This window comes from Podarcis pityusensis, assembly GCF_964106645.2.
Source record: "Podarcis pityusensis genome assembly, chromosome: 1".
Lineage (NCBI taxonomy): Eukaryota > Metazoa > Chordata > Lepidosauria > Squamata > Lacertidae > Podarcis > Podarcis pityusensis.
The window spans coordinates 119919565-119938326 of NC_138028.1; the positions used below are offsets into that span (position 1 = coordinate 119919565).

General features: G+C 44.1%; 1 protein-coding gene across 2 annotated transcripts in view; it reads right to left on the bottom strand.

The window, feature by feature from the left end:
* Positions 1-18762, bottom strand: part of MYO3B (myosin IIIB) — a 296654-nt gene that overhangs the window by 216473 nt on the left and 61419 nt on the right. For both annotated transcript variants that reach the window (XM_080972245.1, XM_080972244.1), the window contains 2 exons: positions 18683-18759; positions 4213-4358 (listed from right to left, as the gene is read on the bottom strand). In XM_080972245.1, coding sequence (XP_080828371.1) covers positions 4213-4358; positions 18683-18759 — 223 coding nt within the window. The remainder of the gene's footprint in view (positions 1-4212; positions 4359-18682; positions 18760-18762) is intronic.

An 18762-nucleotide genomic window follows, 5' to 3' on the forward strand; every position in this document is an offset into this window, starting at 1 on the left:
GGCGCCAACAGCTGGTTTGGAATCTTACTTGGTTACGAGTGATCGCCAAAGAAGAAGAAGAAAGGAGAATGGAGGCCCAGCATGTCCCAAGTGGGAGCTATCAGTGAAATCAGGACAGAAAGACTAGTCAGCAGAGGGAGACCAAATTCCTTCCCTCCTGAAGTCCCCCAAGATATGCATGGAAGCTTCAGGAAGCTGCCCCAGTTCAATATCCCACTTGTATCCTTTTGAGGGCAGTAGATATTCTCTGAGCAACTTAACGTTCCTGGAGTCAGAGTCAGGATATTGTGAGGGAGTGGGGGCTACATTAACATTTTCTCATCGTAACACCCTTTCCCTCTTCCCTAATATAGTGGGCAAGGAGCTACAAAGGAAGAATATACTCTGCATGTTTTACTTGGAGACATATATAGACTATTGTACTGGTGGATGAAAATATGGCATCTGAAGGTTGCTAGGCAACTGCCAACACCTTCACCTACAATTTCCTAATAATCCACTGGCGGCAGCAGGTGAAGGCACTGATGTTGTTGCTTCATTCTCCAACTTTTTGCCTGCCCTTCTTACAGAACCAGCCTGATAATGCTTTGCAGAGATTGGGGGATATCTGGCTAGACAAGGGAGACAGTTATTTTTCTCAGGGTAGAGGCACCTGTTCTGGAAACTCTGGCTACTAGAGGAGCCTACCTTGAAGCCAGCGATCTTTGGAAAACCTGGGGGGGGGGGGAATAATGTTTGTATTTAGTGTTTTTAATTTTAACCATAAGTCTCGCCAAAGAACATTGTGGAAATGTGGTCTTTTCACAATTAATGCATAGTCAACGTGCCTGAGCCATGTCCTGGAGTTATCATTTCTTTTCATGGATGCTCTTTATTATGATGCTACTGATAGTTATTTACTGCATTTCTAAATGGCCCTTCATTACTTATGGTAAAGGTAAAGGACCCCTGGATGGTTAGGTCCAGTCAAAGGCGACTATGGGGTTATGGCGCTCATCTTGCTTTCAGGCTGAGGGAGCCAGCATTTGTCCACAGACAGCTTTCTGGGTCATGCGGCCAGCATGACTAAACCACTTCTGGTGCAACAGGACACTGTGATAGAAACCAGAGCGCACGGAAACACCATTTACCTTCCCGCCACCTATTTATCTACTTGCACCGGCATGCTTTCGAACTGCTAGGTTGGCAGGAGCTGGGACAGAACAACGGGAGCTCACCCCGTCACAGGGATTCGAACCGCCGACCTAATAAATAAAGTCTAATAAAGTCCAAGAGGCTCAGTGGTTTAGACCACAGCACCACCCGTGTCCCTATCATCACTTAACATCCTATAAGCAGTATTTATTCCTAGCTAGGATTGAGCTTCAGACATTACAAAGATTTGGTGAAGAATAAAAAAATAGGATGGTTAGGAGCTTACTTAATAAATTCAGTATTTTGTCCTATGGAAATAATACCAGAATATATTATTTCGTCATGCAGATTTATATACAGTTTTGGGGGAAGAAAGAGATAAATCATAGACTGAAAGACAACCATTCCCATGACCTGTTCTATATTTCTTCCTATCACCTGCTGATATTTTACAGTACTTCATCATGACTGTTGTTCTTTAAAGCTGTTTACAGCCTCTATCTGATAAAAATTTATGGGTATTAGTTTAGAAATTTGAAGCTTCCCTCACCGCTTTAATTGCTACAGCCTGTTTTACACAAGTGCAAAGGGCAAAAGAGAGAGGGAGAGAAAAGAGAGAGAGATGAATTGCTGCTTAAGTTTGAATAATTTTTGAAGGGGGGACGGCAGTCTGGGTTGTGCAACAGAGATAATACGATGCAGAATGTTGGAGAGCCTCATCTGCATATAAATAGACCTAATCAGAAATGCAAATAGCAATCAGGAGAAGTCTTTTTTTTTTTTTAATGCCCCATGGTAATTGTGCGATTGTACAGATAATAAAAGGTCAAATATTTTCATTGCCTAAGCTTTCAAATTGCTAGTAGCAAGTAACTATCGTTCCCTTTGCACAATGGAATATGGAAGAAGCCGGCATATACCAGCTGGCAATCAACCTGGGGCAAATGCTTAAGAGATGCCATCCTGCTTTTGTTACAACTGTCCCCATCTTTCATTCATATTCCTTAATGGGCTTTATAATCCCGGGTCCCTCGGCCAGGTGAAAACAAGACAACCGCCTAACAACATGTGAAATCAAATGCTTGTTTATATTCAGGAATGGCAAGAAAGCGTTTCTTATTTTTCATGTGTAAATAAGCAGTAAGAGAAGGGTGCAACTGATCTGGCACACATAACAGTTTCAAAATTGCCTTTGCTGCATAATAACACAAGACCTTTCCCCCATCAAAATAACCTTGTAATGTGCTGTATATTTTCAGTAACGGCCTTTACTTCTTTGGAAACAAATGGTATATCCAGCATGAGCTCATCTTAAACATTCTATGGCATGCTATGTATTCGTTACTAGGGGCTGTGCGCCTGTTCACTCTGCTCACCAATCCCACTGCCATTCCCCCCACATTGACCTCCTAGGGCTTCCCCTTGCAACTACTAAGCTTGATTGTCCCATTCCTGTTTCTAAAGCCACTTCCATGTGTCCTCTCTCCGATGCCCCCTTAGTGCAAACACTCCAGGATGATATACGCTCCTGTCTCTTTAAGATGAATGGGATGCTAAGAGCCAGCCTGTCAGATACCCTGTTCAGTCAGAGAAGGTTCAGCTCAGCCCATCAATGTTGTACATATATGGGGGGCGCTGTGGGTTAAACCACAGAGCCTAGGGCTTGCCAATCAGAAGGTTGGCGGTTCGAATCCCCGCGATGGGGTGAGCTCCTGTTGCTCGGCCCCTGCTCCTGCCAACCTAGCAGTCGAAAGCATGTCAAAGTGCAAGTAGATAAATAGGTACCACTCCGGCGGGAAGGCAAACGGAGTTTCCGTGCGCTGCTCTGGTCTGCCAGAAGCGGCTTAGTCATGCTGGCCACATGACCCGGAAGCTGTACGCCGGCTCCCTCGGCCAGTAAAGCAAGATGAGCGCCGCAACCCCAGAGTCGGTCATGACTGGACCTAATGGTCAGGGGCCCCTTTACCTTTACCTTACTTGTTAATCAAGTATCTATTCTAAATTTCCACACTGAATCTGGAACTTCATATTGAAAACAACACTCGGTACCAGGAGTGAAATGCATGATTGTAGGAAGGTACCATGGAATATTTGAGGATTCCGTGATCTTTACCTTTCTCACAAGAGGCTGCTGCGAAATGGAAGGGGGGAACGTTTAAGTGCAGTAAGAAGGGAGAGACACTGAAACACAACTACTCCCAACTCCCTGTACTCAAACATCTGCCCAAAGCACCATTTCCCTCTCAGTTTCCTCCATGCCTGCTTTATTGAAACCCGCTGTTGTTTGAAATCACCACTTTCCCCCGCTCAGTGTCCCTCCCTTCTTGCTCCCATACTACAGGCCACTGCTGTTGTACACCCTGCCTTCACTTTTGCTCCCCTGCCCTGCAAATCCAGGATTGTGATCTGACACTACAAATCCTCCAGTGGTGTGATGACAACCTTACATTTTTATTACATAGAGAAATAGAGAGAAAGCTTTATATAAAAAAAACCTATGGAAATATTACATGTTATTATTCTGGGATAATGCACTACTTGCATGCAGATCAGGGCAAGCAAGAATCTAACAACAACAACAATTTATTATTTATACCCCACCCATCTGCCTGGGTTTCCCCAGCCACTCTGGGCAGCTTCCAGCAAAATATTAAAATACAATAATTCATCAAACCTTAAAAGCTTCCCTAAACAGGGCTGCCTTGAGATGTCTTCTAAAAGTCAGATAGTTGTTTATTTCCTTGATATCTGATGGGAGGGTTCCACAGGGCGGGCGCCACTACTGAGAAGGCCCTCTGCCTGGTTCCCTGTAACCTCGCAGGGAGGGAACCACCAGAAGGCCCTTGGAGCTGGACCTTAGTGTCTGGGCAGAACGATGGGGGTGGAGACGCTCCTTCAGGTATACTGTGCCGAGGCCGTTTAGGGCTTTAAAGGTCTTAATAGTAGCATTTCTCAATCAGGGTTAACTTATGATGCAATGGTGTACCAAATTTCACAGTTGCATTTCCCTGTTGAAATGCTGCTGTCTGTGTGAGGAATGGCAATCTAGCAAGCTAAGAGAGCCACCTAGTGCCATACCTTGGGATCTTGAAAAGCGTTTTCACAGGATGCATGTCAAATAAAGGTGGGTCCCCGTCACCCAGTTCAATGGCTGTGATCCCAAGAGACCAAACGTCGCAGCGAGCATCATAGGAGTAGTCATACTGTTGTTCACAAGCAATGACCTATCAAATACAAAGGAAAACACCATCAGAGTTAACAATTGCCCCATTGTCCAAGCAGGGCATACAAATGCACTCTATTTAGGCTACATCCACACCACACATTTAAAACACATTGCTTCCCCCCAAAGAATCCTGGGATCTGTGGTTTTATGAGCACTAAACTACAGTTCCCAGAATTCTTTTTTTGGGGGGGGGGACTCTGCTTTAAGTATTCGGTGTGAATGTAACCTTAGTTACCAATTCCGATTCAAGTCTACCATTGACATACACACCCGTTCGAATTTTCTGCATAAATTCAGGGTGCAAGTGTTCTTAATTTTTAACGGTGGCCACAGAATGCACAAAAAAATTAATTCTTGCCGTCGGATGCTAATTATTCCAAAATAATTACAGTCTTTGAAATCCTCCGGCAATATTTCCTTTTGAAAACAATGCTGCTTTTTATCCTCTTTAGCGCATACATTTGCAGAGAGAGAGAAAGCATGGGCATCTAAAAGGGAAATGTACAGGAATTATTGCATTTTGCTCATTTATTCTTCCACATTTACACCCAATGCAGCTTACATGTGGATCAAATCTCAGCATTTCAAATTATTAATATTCACATTTTCCTGACAAAAAGGCGACGGTTTATGCCCCACAAAAATATTAACAGAGAGCAAGAATAAATACTTAAAAAGCAGCTCCTCCTTTTAAAGGCAGAGGGGGTGGAACAAGGCAGGTGGAATAGTTTGTCCCTGATTGTTCCAGCAGTCTCTCTCCTGTAAAGACTGATCAGAAAAAGAGATCTCAGTGGACAGCTCAGCAAATCAAGTGCCAAAGAAACCAAGCTAGAAAACCTATTCCATAGCATAGATCAGCCTTCCCCAAGCTTGTTACCCCCAGATGTTACTGGGCTACAGCTCCCATCATCCCTGATCATTGGAGGTAGTCCAGCCACATCTGGAGGGAACCAGGTTAGAGAAAGCTGGAGGAGAAGGCGCCGCCATGATGAAACCATGGTCCATCTGTCTTACCTCTAAGGGAATGGGAAGATACATACAGAATGAACTTCTCCCCAAGTATTAACACCAGAGGTTAAGTTTTTGTTTTTTGTTTGTTTAATCGTTTAGTTGTGTCCGACTCTTCGTGACCCCATGGACCAGAGCATGCCAGGCACTCCTGTCTTCCACTGCCTCCCGCAGTTTGCTCAAACTCATGCTGGTGGCTTCAAGAACACTGTCCAACCATCTTGTCCTCTGTCGTCCCCTTCTCCTTGTGCCCTCAATCTTTCCCAACATCAGGGTTTTTTCCAGGGAGTCTTCTCTTCTCATGAGGTGGCCAAAGTATTGGAGCCTCAGCTTCAGGATCTGTCCTTCCAGTGAGCACTCAGGGCTGATTTCCTTCTGAAGGGATAGGTTTGATCTTCTTGCAGTCCATGGGACTCTCAAGAGTCTCCTCCAGCACCATAATTCAAAAGCATCAATTCTTCGGCGATCAGCGTTCTTTATGGTCCAGCTCTCACTTCCATACATCACTACTGGGAAAACCATAGCTTTAACTATACGGACCTTTGTCGTCAAGGTGATGTCTCTGTTATTAAGTTTTTAAGTTAAGTTTTAGGTGGCTGCAAATTGTGGCTAGGTAGAAGCCATAAGTGCCATAGGGCTTCAGGGTCCTTTCAAGGGAAATGAAAGAAAAGCAGAGACCAACATGACTAGGGATGCAGAGCATGTGGCTAAGTTGTGAACTCCAACATCTGTCAGCTCAAGACCCATCTTTCCCAGTGGTCAAGGGAAGATGGGGTCATAGTTCTAACAACATCTGGGTCCCCATCACTGATAGAACCGGTTTCATGCCCAGAATCCATGGGAATCCTACCAGATTGGACACAGGTTATCCCCCCCCCCACACTTTAGATACCACTTTGGGTATGTGGCAATGCCACATTAGAGAGAGAAAGAGAGAGAGAGAGAACCCAAATCCACAAAAATTCTATATGTTTATTTGGAAAGCTATAAGGATAATGGTGATGATTATGATGATATATTTATGTGCCACTCATCTGACTGGGTTGCCCCAGCCACTATGTTACTCTTAAAAAAGAAAGAAAGAAAGAAAAGGTAAAAGACCCCTGGATGGTTAAGTCCAGTCAAAGGCAACCATGGGGTTGTGGCACTCATCTTGCTTTCAGGCTGAGGGAGCCGGCATTTGTCCACAGACAGCTTTCTGGGTCATGTGGCCAGCATGACTAAACTGCTTCCGGCACGGAACACCGTGGCAGAAACCAGAGTGCACAAAAATGCTGTTTACCTTCCCACCACAGTGGCACCTATTTATCTACTTGCACGGGCATGCTTTTGAACTGCTAGATTGGCAGAAGCTGGGACAGAGCAACCCGAACTCACCCCATCACTGGGATTCAAACTACCGACCTTCTGATCGGCAAGCCCAAGAGGCTCAGTGGTTTAGACTACAGCGCCACCCGCATATGTTACTCTACTCCTATTCCAACAATATGTCTGGCTTTCATGACTGATGACTGAATGTAAGAGAAAATTAGCATTTAAATTGACACAAAACTATGAGAAACCAGCAAAATGTAGACACATGGTTCAAGAGGGTCTATATGTTTTGTATGATTCAAAAAACAACAAGGAAGCACAGAGAATACAGGATTGCTCAGCGACTCCTTTAAAAAGTATGCCTGGATTCTACACCGCAAAACTATCCACCCGCCTCCCCCTCCTCCTCTCTCCTCAGAATACACAACACATGCATTCAAAAAAACATAGCCGCAGGCATACAATGTATAACACGGCGTGATTATGGCTGTGGCGCGAGACTAGCTGGAGACCTGAACTGGACAATTAGCACCGCTGACCCACCAAGCTGGGAAGAAGCTGGAGTTTAAAAGGTCTGAGCCTCCTGGGGGAAAAGCTGGTGATGTTACTAGCTAAGCAGCTTATGAGGTATGCCGGCATTATGCTGAAAAATGGATCAGTGTACACACATTCAAAACCCTGAATATGGCACAATCTAGTTACCCTTGCTCCAAGGAAAGCAAAAGAGCTGGCCAAGCAAACAAAATGCACTGTCCGATTTTTGTAATGTTATGGCACGGTTTAATTTAATTTACAGCACCAAGGCAAGATGCTATACATATTATGTTGTTGTTGTCTAGTCGTTTAGTCGTGTCCGACTCTTTGTGACCCCATGGACCAGAGCACACCAGGCATTTCTGTCTTCCACTGCCTCCCACAGTTTAGTCAAACTCATGCTGGTAGCTTCGAGAACACTGTCCAACCATCTCATCCTCTGTCGTCCCCTTCTCCTTGTGCCCTCCCATCTTTCCCAGCATCAGGGTCTTTTCCAGGGAGTCTTCTCTTCTCATGAGGTGGCCAAAGTATTGGAGCCTCAGCTTCACAATCTGTCCTTCCAGTGAGCACTCAGGGCTGATTTCCTTATACATATTATACATGCATGCAACTTGGTTTTATATGTTCTATAGGGATTCTGTGCTAGGGAGACGATCTTCAGATTTCTAACTTGCATGGATCATGACAGCGTGCGTGTGTGTGTGTGTGTGTGTGTGTGTGTGGTGTTGTTGTTCTTGTTGTTGTTGAAGAAGAAGAAGAGGAGGAGTTTGGATTTGATATCTCACTTTATCACTACCCGAAGGAGTCTCAAAGCAGCTAACATTCTCCTTTCCCTTCCTCCCCCACAACAAACACTCTGTGAGGTGAGTGGGGCTGAGAGACTTCAGAGAAGTGTGACTAGCCCAAGGTCACCCAGCAGCTGCATGTAGAGGAGCGGAGACGCGAACCCGGTTCACCAGATTACGAGTCTACTGCTCTTAACCACTACACCACACTAGCTTGAATGATGGTAGTGGGGGATTGACTGATTTAAGACAGAGTGGTTTACATCACATTTTATATTTTAAGAGCTGGAGCAATGCTCTTTCAGTCAGCAGACTGGCAACAGGAATGAATGGTGTTTAAATGGGTGTATCTGAGCTAAAATAAATCATCCTCATTTGCCTCTCAATCCAATCACTCTCTTGCTTTCCATTTGCCATACAACTATTTGAATATACATAAAATGCTCTGTATTCAAATACACAGGAGCTGCGAGAAAATGTAAGGATAATAGGCATGGAAATATATTGCTGCTCTTTTCTAAGCAGAAAAATCAGGTACAAACATGAGGCTTGCTTAAGAGGACAGCCTGCTCCAGGGTAACTCAATATATAGCTCAGGGGTAGGCAACCTAAGGCCCAGGGGCCAGATGCGGCCCAATCGCCTTCTAAATCCGGCCTGCGGACGGTCCAGGAATCAGTGTGTTTTTACATGAGTAGAATGTTTGCTTTTATTTAAAATGCATCTCTGGGTTATTTGTGCGACCTGCCTGGTGTTTTTACATGAGTAGAATGTGTGCTTTTATTTAAAATGCATCTCTGGGTTATTTGTGGGGTATAGGAATTTGTTCATTTCCCCCCCCCCTTCAAAATATAGTCTGGCCCACCACATGGTGTGAGGGAGACGGTGGACCAGCCCACGGCTGAAAAAGGTTGCTGACCCCTGATATAGCTCTTCTTCCAATTCAAGAAAAAGCTTAAAACAAGGTATGTTTCATCTACGAAAGAATACAGAGCTGGGAAATAACAGCCAGATTTTATGTTTTTAGAAATGGACACAATATGCAAGAATGGTGGGGGAGGAGGGGGAATGATCCAGTTTTCATTTAAAAGCAAACTCATCTAGTTTGCACTTTCCCAAAAAATATGTGGATTGAAATACCGTGGTACCTCAGGTTAAGTACTTAATTCGTTCCGGAGGTCCGTTCTTAACCTGAAACTGTTCTTAACCTGAAGCACCACTTTAGCTAATGGGGCCTCCTGCTGCCGCTGCGCCGCCGGAGCACGATTTCTGTTCTCATCCTGAAGCAAAATTCTTAACCCAAGGTGCTATTTCTGGGTTAGCGGAGTCTGTAACCTGAAGCGTATGTAACCTGAGGTACCACTGTACAGTACAGCCATTCACACAGAATTTTGCAACGCAGTTGTTCAGCCAAGTGATGGGCGGTGTGCAACTAAGTTTTACTTAGAGTAGATCCATGGAAATTAAAGACTCTACCATAGTCATGTCCATTGATTTTACTGGGTCTACTCGGAGTAAAGCTTGGTAGAATACCATCCAATGTGTACAAAAACAGATATACTAAAGTTTACATTTAAATGCCTGCATTAGTGAAAATGCTACAAAAATATGTTCTATTAGGAGAAACTGCTTGCAAGAATGTGTATCCTAGGGGAAACTGCATGTGTAATCAGGAGAAAATTTTACTAAAAGGTTGAGGAATTTTCATGAGGAATTTTAAAAGGAAATCAGAAACTGATGCAGAAATGTAGAAAATTGAACTAAAGATGAGAAATAGAGAATCTCACCTGTCCTAAACCATATGCATCTCCTTCCACCCCAGCAGTTCAAAGTGCACCTAAGAATCTGTAAAGCACCCAGCCATCAGCCCCAGGCAGCATGACCAATGGTGGGGAAGATGGGATATGTCTGCTACTGGTTCTCACAAGCCCTCCTAAAATCACAATTAAAAGCAGACTCCCCTCATGATTCCTGTCAGGAGTTCAGCCTATACACGAGTAGGACCCTGGTAGAGACACATGCCCGACTGGCATGTTCCCTCAGTCCTAGTCAATCGTTCGAGAGCTTCATAAGCTTTTTTCAGTCTGAACATCACAGCGACTGATGCCAACCGCCACCAGCACACTTAGGGATCCGCAGAGTTTGCGCACCTTGCGTGACAGACCTCAGCAACTCAGCATTTTGGCTAATCTACTTTATTTACATACAAACACACATGGAGCACTGCAACATGGCTCCCTCTCTCTCTCTAGCATCAGACAGCAAAGAGAGAGAAAACAAAGGACAATAGTCCCACTTCACGGAACACAGTAACACAAACATCCTGTCTCCGTCACTTCCCACTCTGTGGAGTCAAAACATATACCGTCATGTGATAGACAACAATCCCATGACTGCAATCATAGACCAGGAATTCTAACAATTCCAGCATCAACCAGCTCCCCCTTGCAGCCATCTCCATTTTCTTTCCCTTCTAACCTGATGAAGAATTATGGAGAACTCAGACACGTTGCACACTTTTTTGTAACATTTTGCTTGGCCGAATATAGAATTGTGAAAATACAGATTCTGGAATTTTCTTCCAGTGTGCCACAGAACCCATGTAATAAATATGAGAAGTCCTATTTCGTAATCTTTCTTCTTCCTAGGTTCCCCAAATTTTCATCCACTGCCATATGCTATGGAAATTTAGGAACGGTTTAGAGAGAGAGCAATGAGAGAATAACTCAAAAGCATTAGAGAACAGGCTGAAGAAGATATGGTGAAGTAAAACTGCACACAAAATGGTTAATGTTTGCCATTATGAGTTATGCCTGCGCAAAATTTAAAGGAGGAAACGACAGATATAGTTTTTATTTTTATATATATATAATTTATTTGATTGTGAGGCGTCCCCCCAGAATGATGACTCAACGTTTACATCCTGAATAAAAACCCGTCGTATCTTGGCATTTACCATTAACAGAGACTGTCAAAATGCGAGGGGCAACACTATGGCAGGAAGCTTGACACATTTCAAGCTTTTGAATTTTCTTCACCCTCTTTCCAAAAACATCTGTTCCCAATATTGTCACTTCTCTGAAATCATGTAAATGAACTCCTTAGAGGCAGTAACTCAGAAGGAAGTCACAGCCAATTTTGCTAGGCATAGCAAAATCAATTGCCTTTCATTTTTAGCCCTCCCATTTTGAAATATACCGTATTTTTTGCTCTATAAGACTCACTTTTTCCCTCCTAAAAAGTAAGGGGAAATGTGTTTGCGTCTTAGGAGCGAATGCAGGCTGCGCAGCTATTCCAGAAGCCAGAACAGCAAGAGGGATTGCTGCTTTCACTGCGCAGCGATCCCTCTTGCTGTTCTGGCTTCTGAATTTCAGAATATTTTTTTTCTTGTTTTCCTCCTCCAAAAACTAGGTGCGTCTTGTGGTCTGGTGCGTCTTATAGAGCGAAAAATACGGTATATAAAAAAATAGCAATCGGCTCGGTTATAAGGCAGCAAAACAGTATCTATGGAGGCTGTCCAATCATTAAAACACATCCCCAGCCCTGAAAAGAAACTAAACAGTTTTATCTATAGTTAATCAAAGGATCCATAGTACTTTGTTAATGAAGTAGAATCAAGTAGAATTGGAAGGGACCCTGTGGATCATTTAGTTTAAACGCCTGCAATGCAGGAATATGCAGTTGTCCCATATGGGGATAAAACCCGCAACCTTGGGGTTATCAGCACCATGCTCTAACCCATGGGTAGGCAAACTTAGGCCTGGGGGCCGGATCTGGCCCAATCGCCTTCTAAATCCGGCCCGCGGACGGTCCGGGAATCAGCGTGTTTTTACATGAGTAAAATATGTCCTTTGATTTAAAATGCATCTCTGGGTTATTAGTGGGGCCTGCCTGGTGTTTTTACATGAGTAAAATGTGTGTTTTTATTTAAAATGCACCTGTGGGTTATTTGTGGGTGTTATGTACTGAGTTGAATAGGATCCAAAATGCAGCAGTCCTAGTGGTCCTAGAACAATAGGATTCAGAATGTAGCAGTCTGATTGGTCCTAGAACAATGCAGCAGTATGATTGGTCCGCAGGAGCCACCCAATCCAGCTCCAGGTGGAAGTGAATCCACAACCTGATTGGCCTACAGGAGAATCCTGGAATTAGCCAATCACGTGCAGCCCATTGTGTAAATAATGTATATAAAGCAGATATTGTGGGGGAACTTCCATTCCTCCTCACCACCATAGCTGTCAAGTGTCCCTTATTTGAAAGGACAGTCCCTTATTCCAGCGCCATGTCCCGCTGCTGTCCCTTATTGATGGATGTCCCTTAAATGTCCCTTAAATGATGTCCCTCAAATTTCAAAGGAAGCAGCTCCTCTCCCTCCCTCCCTGCCAGCCAGGGAGGAGGGAGGCTCCAACTGTGTTGCTTGGCTGTGTTGCTCACCCAATAAGAAGTCTAAGAACGACTGGGGGGGGGGGTGGAGCTTGCATGCCTTGTGTGTGGCTAGTTAATGCAAGCTGAGGGGTTTTTTGAATGCTGGACGCCATTTTGTTGCACGTGCTGCTGCAAACTTTGCAGTGCAAAGCCAGGCCGGGGAGCCATCTTAAGTTGAGGCTGCATAGGCCTTGTGGTGCATGTGATTCAGATTCTATTCAGTTGAACCTCTGGTTACAAAGTTGGTTGGACAGTGTTCTCGAAGCTACCAGCATGATTTTAACCAGACTGCAGGAGGACAGGAAGACTGGAGTGTCTGGAACAGGTGAGGCTGCAGGTCCCTTATTTTGGCTGCTGGTCCCTTATTTTCAAGGCTGCTGGTCCCTTATTTTCAAATCTGTAAGTTGACAGCTATGCTCACCACTATGAGCTGAATAAAGAGCATGAAATCCACTCTCAACTCCGAGTATATTTCAGTGGGGCATAGGAATTCATTCATTATTATTTTTTTCAAAATACAGTCCAGCCCCGCACAAGGTCTGAGGGACAGTGGACCAGCCCCCTGCTGAAAAAGTTTGTTGACTCCTGCTCTAACCAACTGAGCTCTCCAGAGCTATCCGCTTCAAGCAATTCACACCAAAAAGTGAGCTATGAAGATCAGAATTAGACAATGTTCCCCTTCAGATTTTGAACACAGGTACAAGCTGCCTCTCCCCATGCATAAGTATTTGTGCGAAAGAGTGTACATTAGTTGATTTTTTAAAACTTGGCTATTGTGTACACAGGCACACAGACGGCATACTTTTATCTATTTGTTTGTTTGTTTGTTTGTTTAATTAATTAATTTCTATACCGCCCTATATCTGAAGGTCTCAGGGCGGTTCACATAAAATATCAAATACATAAAATCAAAACAAAACCAACAACCCAATTAAAAAAACAACAACAACCCAAAAGAGCCAGCACTTTAAAAAAGGGTATACAATGCAGATCAAGTCAGGCAAAGGCCTGGTTGAAAAGGAATGTTTTTGCCTAGCGCCTAAAGGTGTATAGTGAAGGCGCCAGGCGAACTTCCCTGGGGAGAGCATTCCACAGACGGGGAGCCACTGCAGAGAAGGCCCTGTTCTTGTGTTGCCACTCTCCAGACCTCTCGAGGAGGAGAAAACGAAGAAGGGGCTCAGATGATGATCTCGGGATCCAGGTAGGTTCATATGGGAAGATGCAGTCCTTGAGGTATTGTGGTCCTGAGCCATTTAAGACTTTATAGGTCAAAACCAGCACTTTGAATTGGGCCTGAAAACCAATTGGTAGCCAGTGCAGTCGGACTAGAATCGGTGGAATATGCTCAAACCATTTTGCTCCGGTGAGCAACCTGGCCACTGAATTCTGCACTAGCTGAAGTTTCCGAACCGTCTTCAGAGGCAGCCCTATGTATAACCCATTGCAGTAATCTAACCTTGAGGTTACCAGAGCATAGACAACAGTAGTTAGGCTTTCGCTGTCCAGATAGTGGCGTAGCTGGGCCACCAGCCGAAGCTGTTCAACGTTACATGTGAATACCTGCGCAAGTGTACAACTTGATTGTTTGCGTACTCAGATTGTGCGCTCATTGAATGCAAGACGTGAACACTCCTGGGGGAAGGGGAAAGAGGGACTGAGCCATTGATTCCCACCCCAAATGCTGCACACATTGCAAGCACCCTTCTACATATGTGACATTCTTCCCTCTTTTGCTTAGCTTGTTTAGATTCTATTTAGCACACAACAAGAATGGCTCTTTAATCTTTTGGGCGATCACATTTCCTGTTGTTTACTCAGTAAACAGCATTTGAAGAGAAGATGTGCTTGATTAGAAAGGCAAGGGCAAATCCCTGCCTCAGTGTCTGTTTATGAGTATATCCTAAATATCTTCACACTTGGGAAGACAGGCGAACTAATATCAGTGTACTGGAAGAAACAAAGATCACCAGTGTTGAAGCAATGATTCTTCAACATCAGCTTCGTTGGACTGGTCATGTTGTGCGGATGCCTGATGATCGATCGTCTTCCAAAGCAACTACTCTATTCCAAACTTATAAATGGAAAGCGCAATGCTGGTGGTCAACAAAAGAGGTTTAAAGACTGTCTCAAGGCAAATCTTAAAAAATGTAGTTTAAACACCGACAACTGGGAAACACTGGCCTGCGAGCGCTCCATTTGGAGAACAGCCTTTACCAAAGGTGTCATAGACTTTGAAGACACTCGAACTCAGAACACAAGGGAGAAAAGTGCTAAGAGGAAGGCATGCTTGGCAAACCATCACCGTGATCAACTCCTGCCTGGGAACCAACGTCCCCACTGTGGAAGGACGTGTGGATCCAGAATTGGCCTCCACAGTCACTTACGGACTCACTGATAAAACTGTGTTTATGGAAGACAATCATACTCGGCTATGAGTGATCGCCAAAGAAGAAAGAAGAATGAGTTCAGACCCTCCAAGTGTCCCCATTTTCCAGGGCCGTTCCTTATTTAGAGAAGCTGTCCTGGTTTCTGATTTTATCCCGGAATGTCCTGCTTTTCCTTAAAGTAAAGGTAAAGGGACCCCTGACCGTTAGGGTCCAGTCACAGACGACTCTGGGGTTCCAGTGCTCATCTCGCTTTATTGGCTGAGGGAGCTGGCGTAGAGCTTCCGGGTCATGTGGCCAGCATGACTAAGCCGCTTCTGCCGAACCAGAGCAGCACACGGAAACGCCATTTACCTTCCTGCCGGAGCGGTACCTATTTATCTACTTGCACTTGGACGTGCTTTCGAACTGCTAGGTTGGCAGGAGCAGGGACCAAACAACGGGAGCTCACCCCGTCGCGGGGATTCGAACCGCCGACCATCTGATCGGCAAGCCCTAGGTTCTCTGGCTTAACCCACAGGGCCACCCGCATCCCACAGCGCCACCTGCTTTTCCTTAGAACGTCCCTATTTTCATTGGAGAAATGTTGGAAGGTATGCAAGTCATCTCCCCTTTCTCTCAGGGGCTCTTATACAAGCAACGGTTTATCTGAAGCAATGGCAACCCGTTCCCAAACCAAACATGACTCCGTTCTGCAAAAGTACCAGCAAACTGGGAGAGGAGTGAATCTGCAACATTATAGTTACAGCGAGACACTGCCTAATGAGCATTAAATTTGCCTTCTATGTTATAAATGGGACGTGTATACAATCTTTCCTTACTGCAGAGAAACTGTTCATCTCATTGTTAAGATCCTGCTTTTCCTTTCCCCCGTTCAAACAATCTGCATGTGCACAATGACTTTCAGATGCCTTTGAGGCATCAAAAAATCAAATGGATTTTGTACTTTATTTGTCTAAATGTGCATCTTTCCCCTAGAATTTGGCCGACAAACTCTCCCTCTTATTTAAATTGTACTCGGGCAGAGAACAAAACGTCCGTCCAGATCAGGGAAGCTAATGTTAGCTAAATAGGAAGTAAAGAAACCTCAAGCTATTAAGCCGGGACTGACCTTGAGCCCTGTGATGCGGGCCACTGAACAGCAAATAGGAGATGCTGGAGGGGAGAAAAGGGAAAAGGCAAGCAAGGCCCTTTTTTGACTGTTTGTATGCATTGGGCGTGATGTTTATTTCCAATGAATTATAAAACCAAGCTTGCTGTTCTCAATTACTGTACGTAGAATCCTGCCACTTTTGCTAGGCATTTGCTTTTTTCATTGAAAGGTATTTAAAGCCTTTTAATTAAAGCTGCCCAGCACATTACAGTTGCAGCGTCATTTTGAACGTAAGATGGATATTGCAAGTTATCATTTAAATAGATCCATCAAAAGAAATATGTTTTGATTACATAAGAAGTTTTGCTTTAAAGCAGCAGCCGGAGCTTCTAGCTGGGAAGGCTTGTTCAACAGGACATTTCTAGAATGCCATTGAAGATTACATTGTTTTTCAGTAAGAATGTTATTTTTGAAATCCCAAAAGATCTGCCTTATTTTTTAATCCATGCAGTTTAAAAATAAAAAGTTGTATTGAAATGCATTCGGATATTTGCTGCTCATTTATTGCTTCTTGTGTACAGGCAATGAGCGTTTCACACAGGGGTGGCATTCTTGACCCCTGTGCACATCGGTGGAGTAAATAATCCAAATAATAATAATAATAATAATAATAGATTATATATACCCTGCCCATCTGGCTGGGTTTCCCCAGTCACTGGCAGCTCCCAACAGAATATTAAAAACACAATAAAACATCAAACATTAAAAACTTCCCTAAACAGGGCTGCCTTCAGATGTCTTCTGAAAGTCAGTTGGTTGTTTATTTCCTTGACATCTGATAGGAGGGTGGGTGCCACTACTGAGAAGGCCCTCTGCCTGGTTCACTGTAACCTTCCCTATAACCTCGCAGGGAGGGAACCGCCAGAAGGCCCTCGGTGCTGGACCTCAGTGTCCAGGCTGAACGATGGAGGTGGAGACGCTCATTCCGGTATACTGGGCCAAGGCCGTTCAGGGCTTTAAAGGTCAGCACCAACATTGAATTGTGCTTGGAAACGTACTGGAACCAATGTAGGTCTTTCAGGACCGGTGTTATATGTAGATAGGTCCTTGTTTCAAACAAGTACAGGGGGATCAGTCCATCTCTGGTCCTTTTCCCTCTTGACATATTGATTCCATCCAATTTTGCTGGAACTTTTTTTTCTTTTTAATAAAACTCCAAAAAGAACTTTGCATTCACAATAGTACACATTTCATATTCATTTCTGTATGTTTTACCAAAAGTATCAATTCCCTATGCATTTCCCCCTAAATATTTTCCCCTAAATATTCATGCATTGCATTGCCACCCAAAATATTCATTTTAATATTAAAATATTCATTTTAATGTTTTTGAGCCAAGAAGTGCACTGGAAAATTCAAAGAAGTGTGCGGCGCATGTAGGATGACTGACCAGGCAGAGGTTGGTTGTGTGGTGTTTTAAATGAGGTGCTACTTGTGTTGAACATTGCATAGGCTCTGGTGTTGCATTTATTCTGGGTCTGAATGTTTTAAAGGGACCAGGTGCGTCTCTCACCACCCTCCTCTTACAGAATAGCCCACTTTGTTCTCTGTTGAGTGACAGGCTCAGCAGGATGGAGGCAAGTCTTCAGTAGCACCATGGACAGCTCCATGCATGGCTCCGCAAGAGCAATGCTCAAATGTTGTTTCAGCGGCAGTCATCCTCAGACTGACCCTTAAATAGCGGTTGCTGCATCATTTCAGTTGCTAGCTCTACCTTGCATGAGAGGAACCTCTTGATTTAAAGGGGACAAGTCTATTTTAGCAGCCATTGATCCAATGGAGGAGGTAAAAATGTGGCTCTCCTTGGGTTCTGAGTCTTAAGAGTCAGAGGAAGAAGAGTTTGGATTTGATATCCCGCTTTATCACTACCCGAAGGAGTCTCAAAGCGGCTAACAATCTCCTTTCCCTTCCTCCCCCACAACAAACACTCTGTGAGGTAAGTGAGGCTGAGAGACTTCAGAGAAGTGTGACTGGCCCAAGGTCACCCAGCAGTTGCATGTGGAGGTGCGGGGAAGCGAACCCAGTTCACCAGATTACGAATCCACTGCTCTTAACCACTACACCACACTGGCTCTACAATGTGACTTCCTAAGGCTAGAGATGTACTGGAACAACAGAACACTCTGGACCAGGTACTTCTGCTGCAGTTTTCTTTCTCCTAATCTGAATTCCGGACCTCCTCCCCAAAAGGGGGGAGAGAATCTGACTCTATTGCCATGACACTGACACATTCATGACACTCACCATATGAGTTAACTGTTGGAGGGAGTGTTGCCAGATTAGAGAAACTGTAGTATTTAACAAATTCCTTTGATGACCTGCTATATAGAATCAGCTTGGATGTAAAGCAGATTCAGTGGGAAACTACTATTCACCATAGATGTGGGTTCAAACTTTGCTGCCCTGTTTTTGGCACATAACTTCGGTCACCTCAGCTAAATCCCAATCTTCTTACTCGGCTTATTCTTAAAGATGGATGGCTAGTATCCTATATATAAAGGGGGTTTGAGAATTCAGGTAACATGTATCTCAAAGCCCTGAAATCTTAAATCTAGCTTTTTATTTTTGTATTTAATATAACTTATGTACTACTTGTCAAAAACACACACACCAATTCAACAAATAACAAGACAACGAAATTAGCAGTTAAAAAAAAACACCAGTTCAAAGCAGCTATTTAATAGAAGTAAGCGTACACACGATAAGCAAACTATAGCTCACCTCAGGAGCCATCCAAAATGGGGTTCCAACTGATGTGTTTCTCCTCAGCCTCGTGCTGGTAAGCTGCGCAGAAACACCTG